This window comes from Colias philodice, chromosome 3 (genome assembly GCF_061535455.1).
Source record: "Colias philodice isolate Cphi_HAF_F1 chromosome 3, ilColPhil1 Martin Lab GWU primary, whole genome shotgun sequence".
Classification (NCBI taxonomy): domain Eukaryota; kingdom Metazoa; phylum Arthropoda; class Insecta; order Lepidoptera; family Pieridae; genus Colias; species Colias philodice.
In genome coordinates, this window is record NC_143088.1 from 11,034,856 (window position 1) to 11,052,653 (window position 17,798).

The 17,798-nt window shown below is 32.9% G+C and overlaps 1 protein-coding gene across 1 annotated transcript in view; it reads right to left on the minus strand.

Moving 5' to 3' along the window:
- LOC149490025 (uncharacterized) overlaps positions 1–17,798 on the minus strand; it is a 34,138-nt gene that overhangs the window by 574 nt on the left and 15,766 nt on the right. Inside the window, exons 4-10 of the mRNA XM_089715092.1 lie at positions 13,935–14,002; positions 6,163–6,276; positions 4,202–4,280; positions 3,368–3,444; positions 3,000–3,092; positions 2,715–2,757; positions 448–709 (exon numbers count right to left, since the gene is read on the minus strand). Coding sequence (XP_089571218.1) covers positions 448–709; positions 2,715–2,757; positions 3,000–3,092; positions 3,368–3,444; positions 4,202–4,280; positions 6,163–6,276; positions 13,935–14,002 — 736 coding nt within the window. The remainder of the gene's footprint in view (positions 1–447; positions 710–2,714; positions 2,758–2,999; positions 3,093–3,367; positions 3,445–4,201; positions 4,281–6,162; positions 6,277–13,934; positions 14,003–17,798) is intronic.

Consider the following 17,798-nt stretch of genomic DNA (forward strand, 5'->3'; position numbering starts at 1 on the left):
GTCTATTAATGTGATTAGCAAATAAAATACACAGTTAAACAATAATACTATATACACATTATAATTTATAACTTACTACAATTCACTACAACTAGCCAGAAATACACTTACCTTGAGCAATGAGTAGTATCCACGTAGCAGCCGCGGCCCAGTGCAAGTAGTTGTTGGCGAAGCACCGCCAAGTGCCCAGCAAGCAAAGTGACACGTTGAGCGAAACGCTTACCTTGAGCAATGAGTAGTATCCACGTAGCAGCCGCGGCCCAGTGCAAGTAGTTGTTGGCGAAGCACCGCCAAGTGCCCAGCAAGCAAAGTGACACGTTGAGCGAAACGCTTACCTTGAGCAATGAGTAGTATCCACGTAGCAGCCGCGGCCCAGTGCAAGTAGTTGTTGGCGAAGCACCGCCAAGTGCCCAGCAAGCAAAGTGACACGTTGAGCGAAACGCTTACCTTGAGCAATGAGTAGTATCCACGTAGCAGCCGCGGCCCAGTGCAAGTAGTTGTTGGCGAAGCACCGCCAAGTGCCCAGCAAGCAAAGTGACACGTTGAGCGAAACGCTTACCTTGAGCAATGAGTAGTATCCACGTAGCAGCCGCGGCCCAGTGCAAGTAATTGTTGGCGAAACACCGCCAAGTGCCCAGCAAGCAAAGTGACACGTTGAGAAGCGAAAACGCCGTCGTCCATGCTATTTTGTACGCGTCTATTGCTTCTGCTATAATAAAAGAAGTTTTTTTGTGTGATGTTTTTGGGTGAAACTAAATTTAACGCGTGCATTATATATTTAGAAATTAAAAACTTTGTAACCGATTGTAAATACGATCTGTTCCTTATAATATTGACGAATATTTGATAGTAAGAGTGCCTTCGAAATCAATACTAATATTATAAAGCTGAAGAGTTTGTTTGTTTGAACGCGCTAATATCAGGAACTACTGAACCGATTTGAAAAATTCTTTCGGTGTTAGATAGCCCATTTATTGAGGAAGGCTATAGGCATCACACTAAGACCAACAAGAGCGGAGCAATGCGGGTGAAACCGCGGGGAACAGCTAGTGTATTAATAAGTCTATAATTTCGAAATGAAACTACATAGTCTTGTTCTGATTTTGCTAAATCAATTTTTCCCATATTTTATAAGGAAGTTGGAGCAGCAGTAATGTTTAATCGAAGAGACTGATGAAATGTTACTTTTTACTAGAATTATAAATACCATTATTTTTATACGGTTTGAGAAAATTAGTGTTTTGAAAGGACTGGACGTACCCGAGCGAGATTTTACTAAACTTGCCTTCTATCTCAGGAATTATTTATTTTAGATTATTTTATGCTATGTAGCAATCATAATTATTATCCTACTAGGTTTCCACCCGCGGCTTCGCTCGCGCAGTCAAAGAAAAACCCGCATAGTTCCCGTTCCCGCGGGATTTCCGGGATTGCGTCATTTTCCCGGGATAAAAAGTAGCCTATGTCCTTTCTCGGGTATCAAAATATCTCCATACCAAATTTAATGAAAATTGGTTCAGTAGTTTAGGCGTGATTGAGTAATAGACAGACAGACAGAGTTACTTTCGCATTTATAATATTAGTATGGATGTGAATATTCATTCATATAAACTAGACCTTAACCCGAAATATTCTATTTCAATTAGATAGCCTTGATCATCATTAAGGATGCGGTTATCAAAGCCGCGTAAATGTAAACTATTTGGCGCACAATAGACAATCATATTGCTATTTGCGCTGAACTCACTTATATCACAGATTACTAAATATTTAGTAGTTATATTCTGATGTAACTATAGTGTTTAGCCTTTAGGATGATTAGGACAACGTCTGGATGACTTTTATCGCTAATTTAAATTTAAATTTAATCTGTTTGATTTCAAGGAACTAAAAAGAAGTCGACTCTGGAGTGAGAAATTATAGAAATTGAATTTAATTATAGATAATATTAGTTGGCGTTTTTTTAATAATACCAGAAGCCGAGGACCGAGGAATGCAATTAAAAATTATTTATTATTTATCCATACTACCTAATTACAACCACGTTTTATGAATGCCAATTCTGTAGGTACCTATGTATAATTATTTTCTTTTGCGAATTCACATAATCAGCTTTTAAAAATGAATCCTTAAAAAGTTCAACCACGGGATAATAATTTTTGTCTCTAGTTTTCTATTAGAGAAAATAACGCACAGATATTATAATTAATATATACCTATTACAGATTTAAACAACAATATTATAATATTGTCTCAAAGACATAAAATGAAAATAAGCGATTAAATAGAAACAGACGTTTTAGGCGAATAAGTCGTAGCGGTGAAATATTATACTAACCGTCTTTCATAAATTGTTTTCCATCGAACTTCTACGAAATTGGCTTGATAGAAAGCTTGAGACAAACATGTTTGTACCATACTAGCTGCTCCGCGCGGTTTCAGCCCTGTGGCTCCACTCCTATTAGTCGTAGCGTGATGATATACAGCCTTTAACCTTCCTCGATAAATGGACTATCTAACACCGAAAGAATTTTTCAAATCGGACCAGTAGTTCCCGAGATTAGCGCGTTCAAACAAACAAACAAACAAACTCTTCAGCTTTATAATATTAGTATAGATTAGTATAGATTAGGTCAGATTTGTTTTTAGGATAAAATTCCTTGCCTATTAATATAAAACTATATAAATAGGTACTTAATTGAAAAGGTACTTACAGTTATTTCTACTTGATAACGTGTATATGAGAGCTAAACATATCTGAAAGAAAAAAATACATTTCAAGTACAACTAAAAAACGTATTTTGTTTTGTGTTTGTTAATTCTGATGAAGAATAAATATTCATACTGATATAATTAACATTTACATACAAATAACAGTAACTTTTATGAAAGTTAAATTACATACTTTTTCGATACTTTTCTTTTTTGATAAATATTTTTTTATTTATTAGAAACTTTATACTTACACATATACATAAATGATTAGAATAAAAATATACCTTAAGAGCTAAATCGACCACATTGACCATAATGAGTGACCTCTGCCGCTGCCGTCGTGAATACCTTTGATAAGATAATTCTACTGTTTCGTCCTGAAAATAAATCAAGTATTATAATATTATGTTTTTTACACAATGAAATTATTAATTAAAAATGTGCTTTTTAAAGAAAGTGTAAGATACTAATCAAATCGAAATAAATACTTATTTTATAGAATGGTTCTAAAAATTCTGAACTAGAAGAAAATGTTTATTATCAAGTTGATGATATTTCCAGACACTTTATAATAAAACTGCATACATATGATTTTTTAAAAAATACAACGTTTACACAAAGAACAATACTTAATTACGTAAATAAAACTTACTTTAAAACTATTTGTTATGGAAGGCCAATATATTCCCTTGTAGTAGAGACCAGTTCGCAGCATGCATTCCGTGGCCACTGGGATGAAAAACTTGAATGTTACTTTGAAAGTAGTTAAGGAAAGTATTCAAGACATTAATATTAAAGATATTATAAATTAAGACACATCATAAAAAATACATACGTATTTATTGTCATATTGTACAAAAAAAATGTAGTTCCCCATACAAAAACAATAAATAAGTATTATTCAAAAAATATTTCTAGTCTAGTACATACCTATACAATTAATTATTTATTAGGTATAGGTATTTATTAGGTATACATAATGATGATTAATTAAACGAAAAGGAAACAATTATTTAAATTATTAACAATTTAAATATATTTATATTATTATTACTTATTAAAAATTTATACTTAGATATACAGGGTGTCCCACTTTTGGTATACTAAGCGCGAAGGAACTTGTAGTTTTGCATACACTGATCACGTAAAAAATACTTAAAAAAAAAATTACGTCCAAAATTTTTTGCTAAATTTTTCCTGAAAATCCATGTTTTCTTCTCTAGCTTCGCGCAGCCGGCATATACCGCTTCTCTTATATGAGCATTTTATCTATGAAAACATAATCTTAAACGATAGCTCACGTGCTGGGTTCAAAGTTGGGCGGCTCGCTTGTTATGGGTGTACACATAGAGTTTTAAGAATTCATCTATTTGAAAAAAAAATGCGTCTGGAATTTTTTAATTATTTTTTACGTACTCAGCGTATGCAAAACTATAACCTCATTTGAGCTTAGTATACCAACAGTGGGACACCCTGTATATTTTACCTGGTTCGCCTTCCGTTCTGAAGGGGTCTATACTATTTCGCGCACTGTTGGAAGATCCATCGTCATCACTTACACGTAACTGTATACAGAAATATTTAAAATCATCATCAAAATTAGTACTTCTTATTTACTAAAATTGACTTCCAACCTCATAAAAAAATAAATATGAAAACCTTATCGTAATTAATGTCATGAAACATTAAAAAAGATAAAAAATATCATTCAACAATTATAATTACAAAAAAATCACAATTTAAATTAACATCTATATTCTAAGAAATATAAAATCGTACTGATTACATAAAGAACGAAATTAAAAAACACATTTCTTTCATTTCCCGCCATAACTCTTATTTTTTTTTTCATAGACTTTTATTTCTACAGTCATAGACAATGTGTTTTGTTTAGCTTCAAAAAAGGTTTATTATTACAATTACGTGTAACCACAGCGTGTAACAGTATAATTTTTAAGATTATTGTTTTATATAACGAAATTAATAATTTAGACATAAGGTTATTATTTGAATCTTCTAAATAATAATTCAAAGGAAAATTAAAGAGAACAACATCAAGAAACTTTTACAGGTAACAATAAGCACCTAAGTCACACAAATTTTGTACCGAAAATTATAACTATTAAGTTATTAACTATGACTATTAACTAATAATATATGTCTCACTACTAACTACCTACCTATCCCAATTTGCACAATGAAATTAGGTCGCTTAAATTCAATTATTACTTTCAAAGTACACGAATAGCTAACTACTTCGAAATTACGATTTCGAGATTTGATTACAAAATAACTTAAGTGTAGTTAGGAATATAATTGAAGCAATTTTCTCCAAATGTAAGACTAATAATGATTTGAAATAATATTACTTTATTATATTTAAAAAACAGTTGTAGTAAATGTTACAATTAGTATGGCATTTTTAAACCCAAAAATTTTAAGACTAAAAGTCGAGTAGGTACCTGATAATATACGAATTTTAAAACATTTATTTAATGGATATTTAAAGAAATCATTATACATAATAATTTTTCAATACCATGTAAAATCCGCGCATTTCAAATATAATTAGTGTATACGTATAGTTTGTATACTACTAAATCTACGCGTGTATTTATTTAATAATTAAATTGCAAATCAAATTACTACTACCTTACCTATTCTTATTTTTTCTACTAAAATCAATTCATTGTCTTCTAACCTTTTCGATATCTTACTTACAATTTCATACTAAATAAATAAATAAAGCAAAACACACGTAGCCCGTAACCATTCGCAATTAATCTGTTTCATTTAATGTTACCCTCCTTAATTAGATAGGGATTTAGATAAGCATAGAAACGCGGGGATAACTCTTTAATACTCAATCTGATAGCAGAGGAACGCGAGTATTTCTACATCTTTAAATCAAAATACAATAATATTATGATAACAATTCTGTGCACGGAGGTTTTGCAGCCAACGTTAAGCAAAATTACCAATATGATACGTTAATATTCAAGACCAAATCTAAAAAATAAAATATAAATCAAACTAGATGATAGTTTTTGATAGACCTTATCCATATTGACGGCCATCAGTTTTCAACCCTGTGTGCATCTCGGGCGGTTATAGCGGCTTAACCGTTCGCGAGAAAAACCTTAGTGCAGCCTCCGCCTACGACGGCAGAGAATGTCTAGAAACTGTTTATGTGTATTATGGTATGTTATATACTTATATATTAATTAATGAACGTTTTACCGCTCCTATCGCTACACTTAAAATCATTGATACATTAACTCTCGTGTGGCTTCATTATCATTTTTTAAGTGTAATATTTTATTTCGTCTTTAGATGCTCATGTTTTTATTTATGTCAATTTCCTTTGTGGAGTCAACGAAGTGTTTTCTTTCTTCTCAAAGTTCAAATTCAAATTTCATTCTTTGATTTGAGTGTATTCTTTCTTACCTGGTCTTCAGGCACGGAGCAGCTAGCCCCGTCCCCCGGCTGCCGCTCACTCATCGGGTGGAGTGTGTCCTCCCCCTCCCCGTCCCCCTCGCGCGCCTCCTCGCAGCAGTTACCCTGGAAACGTTGTCTATGGTCAATGTTGATAAGGATGGACTTATTATGGTGTTAGGGCATTGGAATAATTGAACCGTAATTTGTAAGTTCTACTAACAAGACTAGGTACGCTATTTAGACATACCAAAAGTATTAGGGATAGAGAATAATACCTATTAATATTCGACGATAGAAACAGTAATAGATTGATCATATGGAAATATAACTTAAAATAATAAGAGTCAAGTGTCAACAAATAATATGATGATTTCATAGTATGTTTAGATATAAGTGTTCATTTCTGTAAAAAATTAACGAAATAATATTAACACAGATTAAACTTCTACCAAAGAAGAAAATACAACAAATTTGTGCTAAATCAAAAGAGAATGAAATGAAAACTTGAAATAAATAACAAAGTTGCTCAAAGACCGATCATTTCACCGTGAACCACTGTTTCAATATTTCTCTAACTCAAAGAGCTTGTACTACGAAGGCGAGTAATAAAGAAAAATACGGTAAAACTAGAATGCTATAAACGTCCCGTCGCAAACTGTCGATCATAATAAAAGTTAAACGTAAATAAAATGAAAATTGTTGATGGAAGCTGAATTATTATTTTTAGTTTAGGTCATTTATCGGCCGGCCACGCGTTTAAAAGCGCTTTTATTAAGTTCTTGCTGTTTTTGCTTACTTTTAAAGAGATGAAATTAAAAATATAAAACATTAAATATGAATAAGAAACATAACTTATGTACACAACGACTGTTGTAGAATCGTTTTAGAAAAAACTGAAAAAAAGCAATCCAATCATAAACCAAAAAGAAAATGCAAAACGTTGCCAAATTATCCTTTTTCCATTTCCATTGACAGTTACATCTTGCAATTTCCAGAATTACCTAAATAACGCCATGAGCGTCATTATGCGCTCCTAGTACAATCACTATTAGCACTAAGCTTGGAGAACGTCCGCCCTCACTGGTATCATGGTTATAACTCATTACAATACAATAAACTCATACTAAAAGCGAAAATAACACCAGTATACAGAGTATACATTCTATGGTGACGGTCCGGTGACGGCGGCAGTGGAGAAACGCTCAGGTATGTATACCGTAGCAAAATTAACCTTTTTCCACTTCACTTCTTGCACGCTACACCAAAGTTAACTACGCGGTACTCATGCACTCCTAGTACATTCTCAATTCAGACAAAGCTTCGAAAATGTCGCCCACACTGGTATCATGATTCCTTCAAAAAACCCTACCATAACAAAACCAAAAATAAACGTGGGTTACATAGAGACTTTGGTCCGCACAACGTAACAAAATCACGGACAAACTAACCTTTTATCCTCCTACATCTTGCACATTACACCAGAGTTAACTACGCGGTACTCATGCGCTCCTAGTACATTCACTATAAGCACTAAGCTTCGAAAACGTCCGCCCACACTATCATGGTTAAACGCATTAACCCTGTCTCCTTATCACTTATCAATAGTCACTGATAACACGGCAGCTTTCATTATTTCGTGTTATTTCTGGCGTTTACGATTTCAAGCTGAAATCAGTAGCCGTGAATGCGGAAAATTTTCCGATAAAAGGTACCTACATATTGCCTCTACTTATTTATCATAGGATATCAAAATATAGGAGGTTAGGTACATCTAACTTTTTCAATCAACGCATAATTTGCTCACACTGCATATATACTTAAGTAAAATTGTGGTTAAACAAATCACTCCTTAGAGAAACGTTAAGTAAACTACGGAACCCTGGAAACTGACTTTTCATTTCATAGAATCATTAAAACTTCATATCTGGACCAAACTTAACTTTGGATATTCGAGACTTTTTCATAACTAACCTGTGGTTGCAAACAATTTTACCTAGACAATTTCAGTTTGGTTGACAGCGTACATTCAGTCCAAAATTGTAGTACCTAGTAGTAATTGTAGACTAGATTACCGCCTGCGGCTTCGCCCGCGTTTTCAAAGGAAAACCCGCATAGTTCCCATTCCCGTGGAATTTCCGGGATAAAACCTATCCTTTGTGTTAATCCAAGTTACCCTCTATATGTGTGCTAAATTTCATTGTAATCGGTTCAGTCGTTTATGCGTGAAAACCATACATACATACATACAAACCTTTCCTCTTTATAATATTATAGATTAGCCGTGAAAGCATCGACAAACGTATTTATAGATAGTATGATGTTTTAATGAATTTTGTTTCATGTAAAGTTTATAATCCACTAACTTAGGGAATTTCGGGGTAGCCGAGGATTAGACAGAGATTATTGTTTATTAATGCAAGTTTTTTTCGCAATTATTTGCAAGAGCAGTCATAAAAATGTATTGTTTTAATTAATCTAATAAAAAATATGTTCGTGTTTGCTTTCCTTCTCATTTTGCGATTCTGCACATTTAATTAATTAAAATTTTCACATAAACGTTTCCCAAGATCGTGTTGTTATTTTCCAGTTATAAAAATAAACCGCTAATGGATTTTTCATAATTTTCATAATAACTGACCATAAACAAATTAATGTTATATAGTTATGTATATTTAAAATGCATGATGCATTTAAAACTTTTATTTTACGGACTGCGAAATCGAAGTTACTGTACTGTTAAATTCCCTTAAAGCTTTGGTATTTTTTTTTAATATTTAGTAACTATGTATGATTTAAATGTGTTATTTCGTGTGAAATGACATGAATCTCAACGGTAACCTTATCTTGTAAACAGCTAGTTTCGCCCGTGGATTCGCTTGCGTGTTCCATACTGAACGAACGTAGGTATTATTATTTGCTATTGCTCGTAAAATTCCAACCCCTATAACACCCTCATTTCATTAATTTTTATAAACATAATAAACCGCTATCGTTTTTACAAGCTTAGAAAGATAAAAGAGCGTGTGTACCCAGCACACCTGTCAGAAGTGAAACTTCATAGCAAGATTCAAAGATACTAAAATTGTCGCCTTATCCATGACGTGACGGTATTAGCATGACGCGACCTTGAAATTTTACTCTCAACGTTATAAAGAAGTTTCACTTTAAAAGAATTCACGTTAACTTCTTAGTTAATTTTGTAAACGTCATTACTTATATTAAACAAAACCCTTCTCTGTAAGAATGGTTTAAAAGTTAATATGCATACTTATACGTCATCTATCATCTCACATGTGCCATAGACTGGTTATGCGTGTCATCTCCCTTCACAAGATTAATGATGAGGTCATTGAACTATATTTCCTCACTTAGCGTGTAAGGGCTTTTGAATACGGCCTTTGAACTATTCGCATTTTTACAGTTATTGATGTTGAAAATAATCTATACTAATATTATAAAGCTGAAGAGTTTGTTTGTTTGAACGCACTAATCTTAGGAACTACTGGTTCGATTTGAAAAATTATTTCGGTGTTAGATAGCCCATAGTCTATGAATTATAAATGTTCTATTTTCAAATAGCTATGAATATATAATCTGTATTCAAAAACAGACAAATAAAGCAAAGTCAACAGAGCGCGGTTTAGTGGTGTATGAACAAACATCATTATTTACCGCGTTAAGCCTCCGCCCTAACGCTGTTCTTCCCTTTTTGAATACACTTGAAATATTCGTACTATTACGTTTAGTTTTTTAGTATAATTGTATCAGTTTAAATGACGCTTGTACTTTGTTTACACACTTTTTTCAAACCTATCTTATGTAGTTTTAATTATATTTTACTAGGTTTCCGCCCGCGGCTTCGCCCGCGCAGTCAAAGAAACACCCGCATAGTTCCCGTTCTCGTGGGATTTTCGGGATTGTATCAAAATATCTCTATACCAAATTTCATGCAAATTGGTTCAGTAGTTCAGGCGTGATTGAGTAACAGACGGACAGACAGAGTTACTTTCGCATTTATAATAATAGTATGGATTAATTTCGAATTTCGATAAAGTCATATATCATCATTTTTTATTCATAACTTATATACAGAACGCTTAATCAAAATTATTATCATTACACACATAAATAGTAATAAAACTACTTGATGAATGTGAATTGAAGTGAAAATACTATAAAGTTTTAATCATTCGTTTTTAAAAATGTTTTCAAAGACACCGTGGAATATATTATTTATCCAACTGGGAACTTTTAACAAGTTCAACATTATTACAGACTTATCCTACTGATTAAAATTTTAGTACTTGAACTGGAAAATCAATTCTAGAACTCAGGGCATCTGGTGATAAGTAAATAATATATTAGCATTTATTACACACATTATTTACCGTTTGGCAAGAAATACAGTTGTGCAATGAACAATGCATACATTCTGTTTTAAAGCTATATGAACTCAGAGATCTATTGAAGTGAAACTTCTTTATCGGGGTTGGAAAAAAAATTAGTGTAACATTTTTTCGTTACGCGCCATCTTGTTTTTATCCCTACCACGCGTGATTGACGTATTTCTGTAAAGTTGCATATAGTAAATTATTTTTTGAAAAATAAGGTCATAAAGAAGTTTCACTTCTTACGTGTGTACACTAGTACACGCACACATTTTTTTTTCAATTAAATTTTAGTCACTGGCAACTTACAGTATGAAAACAATAACGGATTTTAGAATCGCTCAAATTTCAAATTCAGAATGTGATAATGATGTAGTCGTAGTCATAATTTAAATATCAATTAGGTAATAAATCGACTAACTAACAATATATAGCCCATAAATAACTATTTTATTGTTTACAAAGCTGTCATTTTCACTGGATACTTGATAATGGAAGTCCATACATCGAACAGCGTCACCATTTTGACATTAATTGTATATCAACCTTTATATAAGGAGGTTATGAAGAAAATTCTACTTTACATGTAAGATGTAAGGTTGAAATTCGTTTGTCGATTTTGTATAAGCTACGACCACATCGTTCGAGCTAACTGACCGGAAACTCATTTAAAGGGTAGATCTCTACGTATAAAACTGTTTACACTTTACTGTGGATTTTATTTTAGTCTTGATTCATTCAGCGTTCATAAAGCTTAAAGGTAATTCATTTAGCCTAAAGGAGGTTTTACATTGATTTTTAGTGATGCATTATTAATACTATCTGTAAATAAATTTAATGTAGGTGCGAATCTACATGTTAATAGTTATTTGGATGAAAATGAGAGCAATAAAATTATTTCTTATTATTATTAGGTATGTGTGGATTTAACTATTTCTACAAATTCCATTCAATCATAAATTATAAGTGAGTTATAACGTAAAAATATATTTCAATCTGTTTAAAATTAAAAAAAAAATACTTCCCACGAATATAATACTAATTAGAAAATTTATTTCATTTTGGATGATTTCCAAAATTATTCACTAAAGAAGCGTTCCGTATAAATTTGCATTCCCCTTCATTCGTTGTAACTCGTAACATTTGAACGCGTTACAAAATGTGTTTTATTACGAGACATTTTAGAGGTTAATTACCGACGTAATTACAAACAAAAGCTTACAGCCGCTGGAACAAATTCTGTTTAAGCGAAATACATAAATCTGCAGACGGCCGCGGCGTGCTCTTTACGACGATCTATTTAAAAAAGTAATTATTTAAAAGCGAAAAGTTAACGTACGCACGTCAAATGCTAACTTTTTAATTGTTTAAATGAAGTAAATTCCTTAAACCGGCTACTCACCTACCTGCACTATGGGCAATATTAAAATTGCACCCTTAATTGGCTCCTTAATTGTTATGTGTATGTATGTAACAGACATTGCATCAAGACAATTGTGTTGAAGCATTCAATTTCCTTGATATACTTTTATTTTTTGATTCAATGATGCAGACAAAGCTAATTAGATGTAACATAATATTGTTCTTATAAAAAATAATATTTAATAGTGTGTACTGAAAGGCTTTTGCACAGTTATCTCCGATTTGGAAATCAAGTCGCTTATCCCGTCAGCTTAAATTGCGAATATTCGAGAGCAATGTGAAGTCGACACTGCTATATGGTTGTGAGACTTGGAAAGTAACACAAGCTATCTCCAACAGACTCCAGGTATGCCTGAACAAATGCTTAAGAAGTATATTACGAATTTTTTGGCCTGATACAATTTCCAATGAAGAACTCTGGAAAATAACCAATCAGCAACCTGTAGACCAACAAATCTGCTCCAGGAAGTGGGGGTGGATAGGACACTGCCTTAGGAGGCCGGAACAAAATATAGCAAAAACAGCTTTAGACTGGACGTCCCCAAATGGTCGTAGAAGAAAAGGTCGTCCCCCTAGATCGTGGAAGAGATCCGTGGTTGCTGAACTAAATAAAACCGGCCTGTCGTGGCAAGAAGTCAAAGCAAAAGCCCAAAATCGACGTGACTGGAAAAAGTTTACTGAGGCCCTATGCTCCTCGAGGAGTTAAAGGAACAATCATCATCAATCATCACTGAAAGGCATAGTAGTTTAAGTTTAGTTGTTAAAAAGTAGGGATATTTAGGTAATTTATAATCCACGATACTTATTTCATCGTGTCGAAAGCAAAGTTAACCTATTTAATAATAAATGCAATCGAATAAATAGAAGCATAATATATTAATACTAAAAGTAATTACAACAGAATCTCAGCAAGACAATGTCTAAAAACGGCGCTAATCCAAAGAACTCGTAGCACCCTCGTAGCGGTCCGTAGGCTCTTAATCCAGCGTAGCCAAGAGTCGAGGGCGGTCCAAAAGCGCCTTTTTCGCACTTATACCTTTCCGAAAGCGTGGAATTGGGTCAGAGAGTCGCTTGTCACAAACAGTTGATTGTAAACCCACTTTATTACACACATACCTTCGCTTGTTTATATAAAACTCGGACACTACGCTACGATAATCCCAACATAGTATAAAACAATATCGCTTTCTCTGTCCCTATGTAAGGTTAAATCTTTTAAACTACGCAACGGCTTTTGATGCGGTTATTTTAAAGAGATAGAGTGATTGAAGAGGAATGTTTTAGTATATTATTTATTAGGTTTTAGACAGAGCGGGCAAAAACGCGAGTGGAAAGCTAGTGTTAATTTAAAACACGGAAATACGCTACGCAACCATAATGTAAATAATAAAAGATGGAATAAAAACTCCATACGACGTTTTGTGTAGTCGATAAAAAGTTTTGTGGTGCGATAAAAAGTTGTTTGTATGACCGCAGCTTTAATATTACTGATATTTTATGTTGCCTAAGATAATGGAAAACATCCGAGATAAGTATAGAATAGAATAATTTTATGAACCCGAGAATTTGTCTATACAATACGATGTTTATTACGATTTCACGCAAAATATACTAAGCCGATTTGTCTCAAATATGTATATTGTATACGTTTAAATATGTATGAAGACACAGACCAGTTATGAAGAATATGTTTCTCTCCTTCACTAAGGTTAAACAATGTCGTTTAGGAGATCATAATATTATCATAATGCAGATTATAAATCTTTTAATATCGTAAATCACCTGTCTCAAAGGGTGTTTCTTTTTAACAAGTAACTTTAATTAGCTAACTTTAATTTAGCTTCACCTGTATGTTTGTATGTAACCGACTCCTTTTTCCTCTTTTTTGACCCACTTAAAACGGTAGTAACTTTGTTATAAGCATAAATAAAACTTATTACTATATCATAGTTTCAACGTTTAGATACTTACAGTGTCCGCAGTACACTCTTCGCCAATCACTGAAGGCACTTCAACCATCTTGCTCAGACAATTTCGACCTGTAATAAACAAAAGCTTTCTTTAACACTTTCTATTTGAAATATGCATATAAGAAGTATTAAAATTGAACTATAAGTAGTAGGTTTTTAATTATTATTATCATATTTGTAGAGAAAATTTAACTAAATGCAAAATAAGTAATAAAAATATTTGTCGATTTGCCATGAGGCAGGTTTATTACTAGAAAAACATATACCGGCCGAATTGATAACCAGGAGGTTACCTTTTTTTTTGAAGTCAGTTATTAAAAAGACAACATAATATTGATTACAATATCGCTTTAGCTAGAGTACTTTACTCTGCACGCACCACAAATTACAATTGGAGAAATTGCATGCAAACTGACTATACAATAAAATTTACCAACAAGGTCATAGCCTAAAGGCAACCAAAAAGAGGAGTTATGTAGTTTAAGCATTCTTTGAACAAATTTTTATTTCATTCACCTTATGTGTTGAATAAAAAGATCGTTATCAAGTTAAAATATATAGTTCAAAAAATAGTTAAAAAATTAGTTAATAATTCAGTTAAATATATAATTTTGGCCCAAAATTTCACCAACATTAGGAGTATTTTGTTCTAGTTTTGCTACATTTTTCATTGTATTCCCCTCCTATTTGTTGAAGGGTAATGTTATATAGCCTTCATTATCCAACATCTATATGATTATCCAACACCAAAAGATTTTGTGTCCACCAAAAAATACTAGTGTATCGTGGTACATATTTATTTAACGTATAACTAGAGTAGGTACTGAATGTAAAATGCCAAATCTGTATACACTAGGTTTAACAGGGCCTTATAATTATAATTAGCATAGATTTCAAATTATTAAAATAGTAATTAGTAAAATTTTAACTCGCCAGGAAATTAAAACGGAAAGCACTACACCAAACATGCCATTTAGCAGGTCAAACACGAAAGCCTGTCATTCTTGCCTGCAGCCTGTCTTTGTGATACTCCCCGAGACGGCTTAAATGGCATGTCAATAATTCGAACGGAAATACATTTTGTACTGTGTCGGTTTTGTATACGGGAAATCGAGGTCATATTTCCTTAGTGGCACTTGCAGGGGTAGGTTTTTTTTAGTTCTTTCCTTCCGCAGCTATGCTCTGGTAAGCGTCGCCTTTTCATGAGAATAAATGATATTCATTGAGTTTACTCATTAAGCTTTTTGATATTATGTTAAAAATTTACAAAACCAAATTTAAAATAATATTATCAATATCGATACACCCAGTCGAAAGGTGAGGTAACAAAAAATACAGTCTTATTGAGAATCTCCTCCTTCTGATCAGTTTTAAAAGCATGAAGACCTCTTCGTCTGCATTAAGTACTGCGATTTCTGAAGCCACCCCAATGAATAGCAAAAAAGATCGCAAAACAACTGTTTCTTGTTCATATCATATCAATCATAGGGATAAATGGATCAAGTCATATAAAACCAGGTGTTGACCTTTAAAGGTTAACCCTTCATGTATCATAATCATTTCGAACATATTATTTTGAACTCTTTTGTTCAACTTTACCCACACTACTACAGAATAAGGAAGTTGATATAAAACAGTTTGAATAAGCTGGTTCATTGACCTGTCGTGAAGTTATTGGAAAGTTATATAGATATAGTGTAAGCGTTCTAACAGACGAACGGCAAGTTGCGAACGGCAGAGGCTACTTCAGCCGTTGCCACATGTCGACGGCAGTCGCCGAAGCGTTGGGGTGGCAGGCAATACGTCGACGGCTGCCTTCGACACGCAAAAACGGATGCTGTCAAACATCAAACGCTTGCTGTTGACGTCGTTGTGTTGCCGTCGAATTGTGGCGGCGGCTGAAGTAGCCTCTGCCGTTCACGACTTGCCGTTCGTCTGTAAGAACTCTAAGATGCATTAATAGAGCGATAGGGTCACCACTACTATGTACACTGGCTATAGCAATAGGGACGTGTTTATAAACTTCCATAAATACTTCAACTTATTTGTATCCTACAACTTTATTTAGATCGAATCTTACCTAACAAATGATAATAATAAAAATGAAATACACCAAAACCACAAGGAATTTACGGTTTACCAGTAGATTGGGTAAGCCTATGTTGGCAAGTTTTATATCTTACAGTTAAAACTCTATAAAAAGTTAACTGTTTTCTAATTTCTTTGTTCCCCTTAGACATCGTTATTTGACATTCAAAATTAAAACTTGCAGAATCTTAAGTTGTAGCCCATATAAAGAACGTTTACAATTGCTCTTAAAAATTACTTCTTCTAATCTTCTGTACTACCATAATTATACCTCACCCAAAAAGATAATTTAAATATCTTATTCGTGTAAAAGCTCTACCAGTTAATAAAACAGGAATAAATATCGTATTCAAGATTCCGAATCCTCAACACAAACCGAATTGCTAACCATAAAATTTCTAAGATACACACACATACTTCATTGACTATTTAGACGATAGCAATCGTAGATAACTCAAGTATTCCCCTTTCTTTAACCGTGACCAGAGGCTATTAATACCGTATTGTCCTGCGTCACACAGTTATTTTTACTTGAAAACTGATGTTTACGCGTCACTGCTGATGTAATGAAATTGAAAGTAAACAGTCTTCGAGTTATATAATCTGTACGTAGATCTGAGGAGCGAGGTAAATTGTATGGCCCGGTTGTGAGCAAATATAGACCATATTACACGATGTTTATAATATGAGTTAGTCAATGAAAAACAAATTATCGAAAAAACATACTAATACCATATTACAACATTTACAATCCACTTATGGTAGAGCGGTGAGATAAGTAATAATAAATGCAAAGAAATAATTTCTCCCCGGCTTTTTATATACGAAGTGGTTGTAATCTAAGGTTATAATATTTAACCAACTATTATTAAACCAATATTAAAACAAACAATTACACAATACACAATCGATAATAATATATCAGATAAAATTTTGAAAATGCGAAAGCAACCATTTCCTTAAGTCTGTTTATTATTGTTCACGATCAGGCGACTGAAAAAATATTTATATTAGGTAATCATTACATTTTACGATGATAAAATATTTCACTGAGGGTAATCGCCCTTCGTTACACTTACTTTTTTATTTCACTACAGTTTCCAAACCACATATTAGAAAAGTCTAGAAAGTGAAAAAGCTCCTTAATATTAAAGACTAAAGTCAAACTGCAAATAGTCTACTATTAAATAGAGATAAAACGGCTAATAAAATTAATCCACATTCCACAATATAAATCTCCTAGAAAGATTCTTGAGAGTTCAAATACAAAGCAGTTCTAGGTACAATAAATTACTTTCCATTCTAGTCTAAGCCCAGATTTATAGCTTAATAACTTTTACGATATAAAATCGGGTCAAACATACCCCGTAAGTAGACTAATGTCAGAGAATAGTATAACGCTAAGGAATAGAAACTGCTATCGCTAATTTTTGACATAAGCTCATGATATTTTAGTATTCGGTAACACTACCAACGACGACGACGACCACGACCAAAATTGTCATCCAGACAAAATTGGTTCAAAATAAAATATTAAAATTTCCCGTCATACTGGTACTCGGAAAGAAAAAAAATTCGAGGACAATTGATATAAAAATAGGACTTTTGCGCTTTTCGCCGAGACGGTAAGTTAATCATATAATTATCTTTTACCAAAATTGTAGATCATAAAATTATCTTTAAAAAACATTAAATACATTTTTTTTCTAGGAGCCACCGTTTCTACCAAAAATCTATTTTTAATTCATTGATCTCAAAAAAAAAATTCCAAACACCA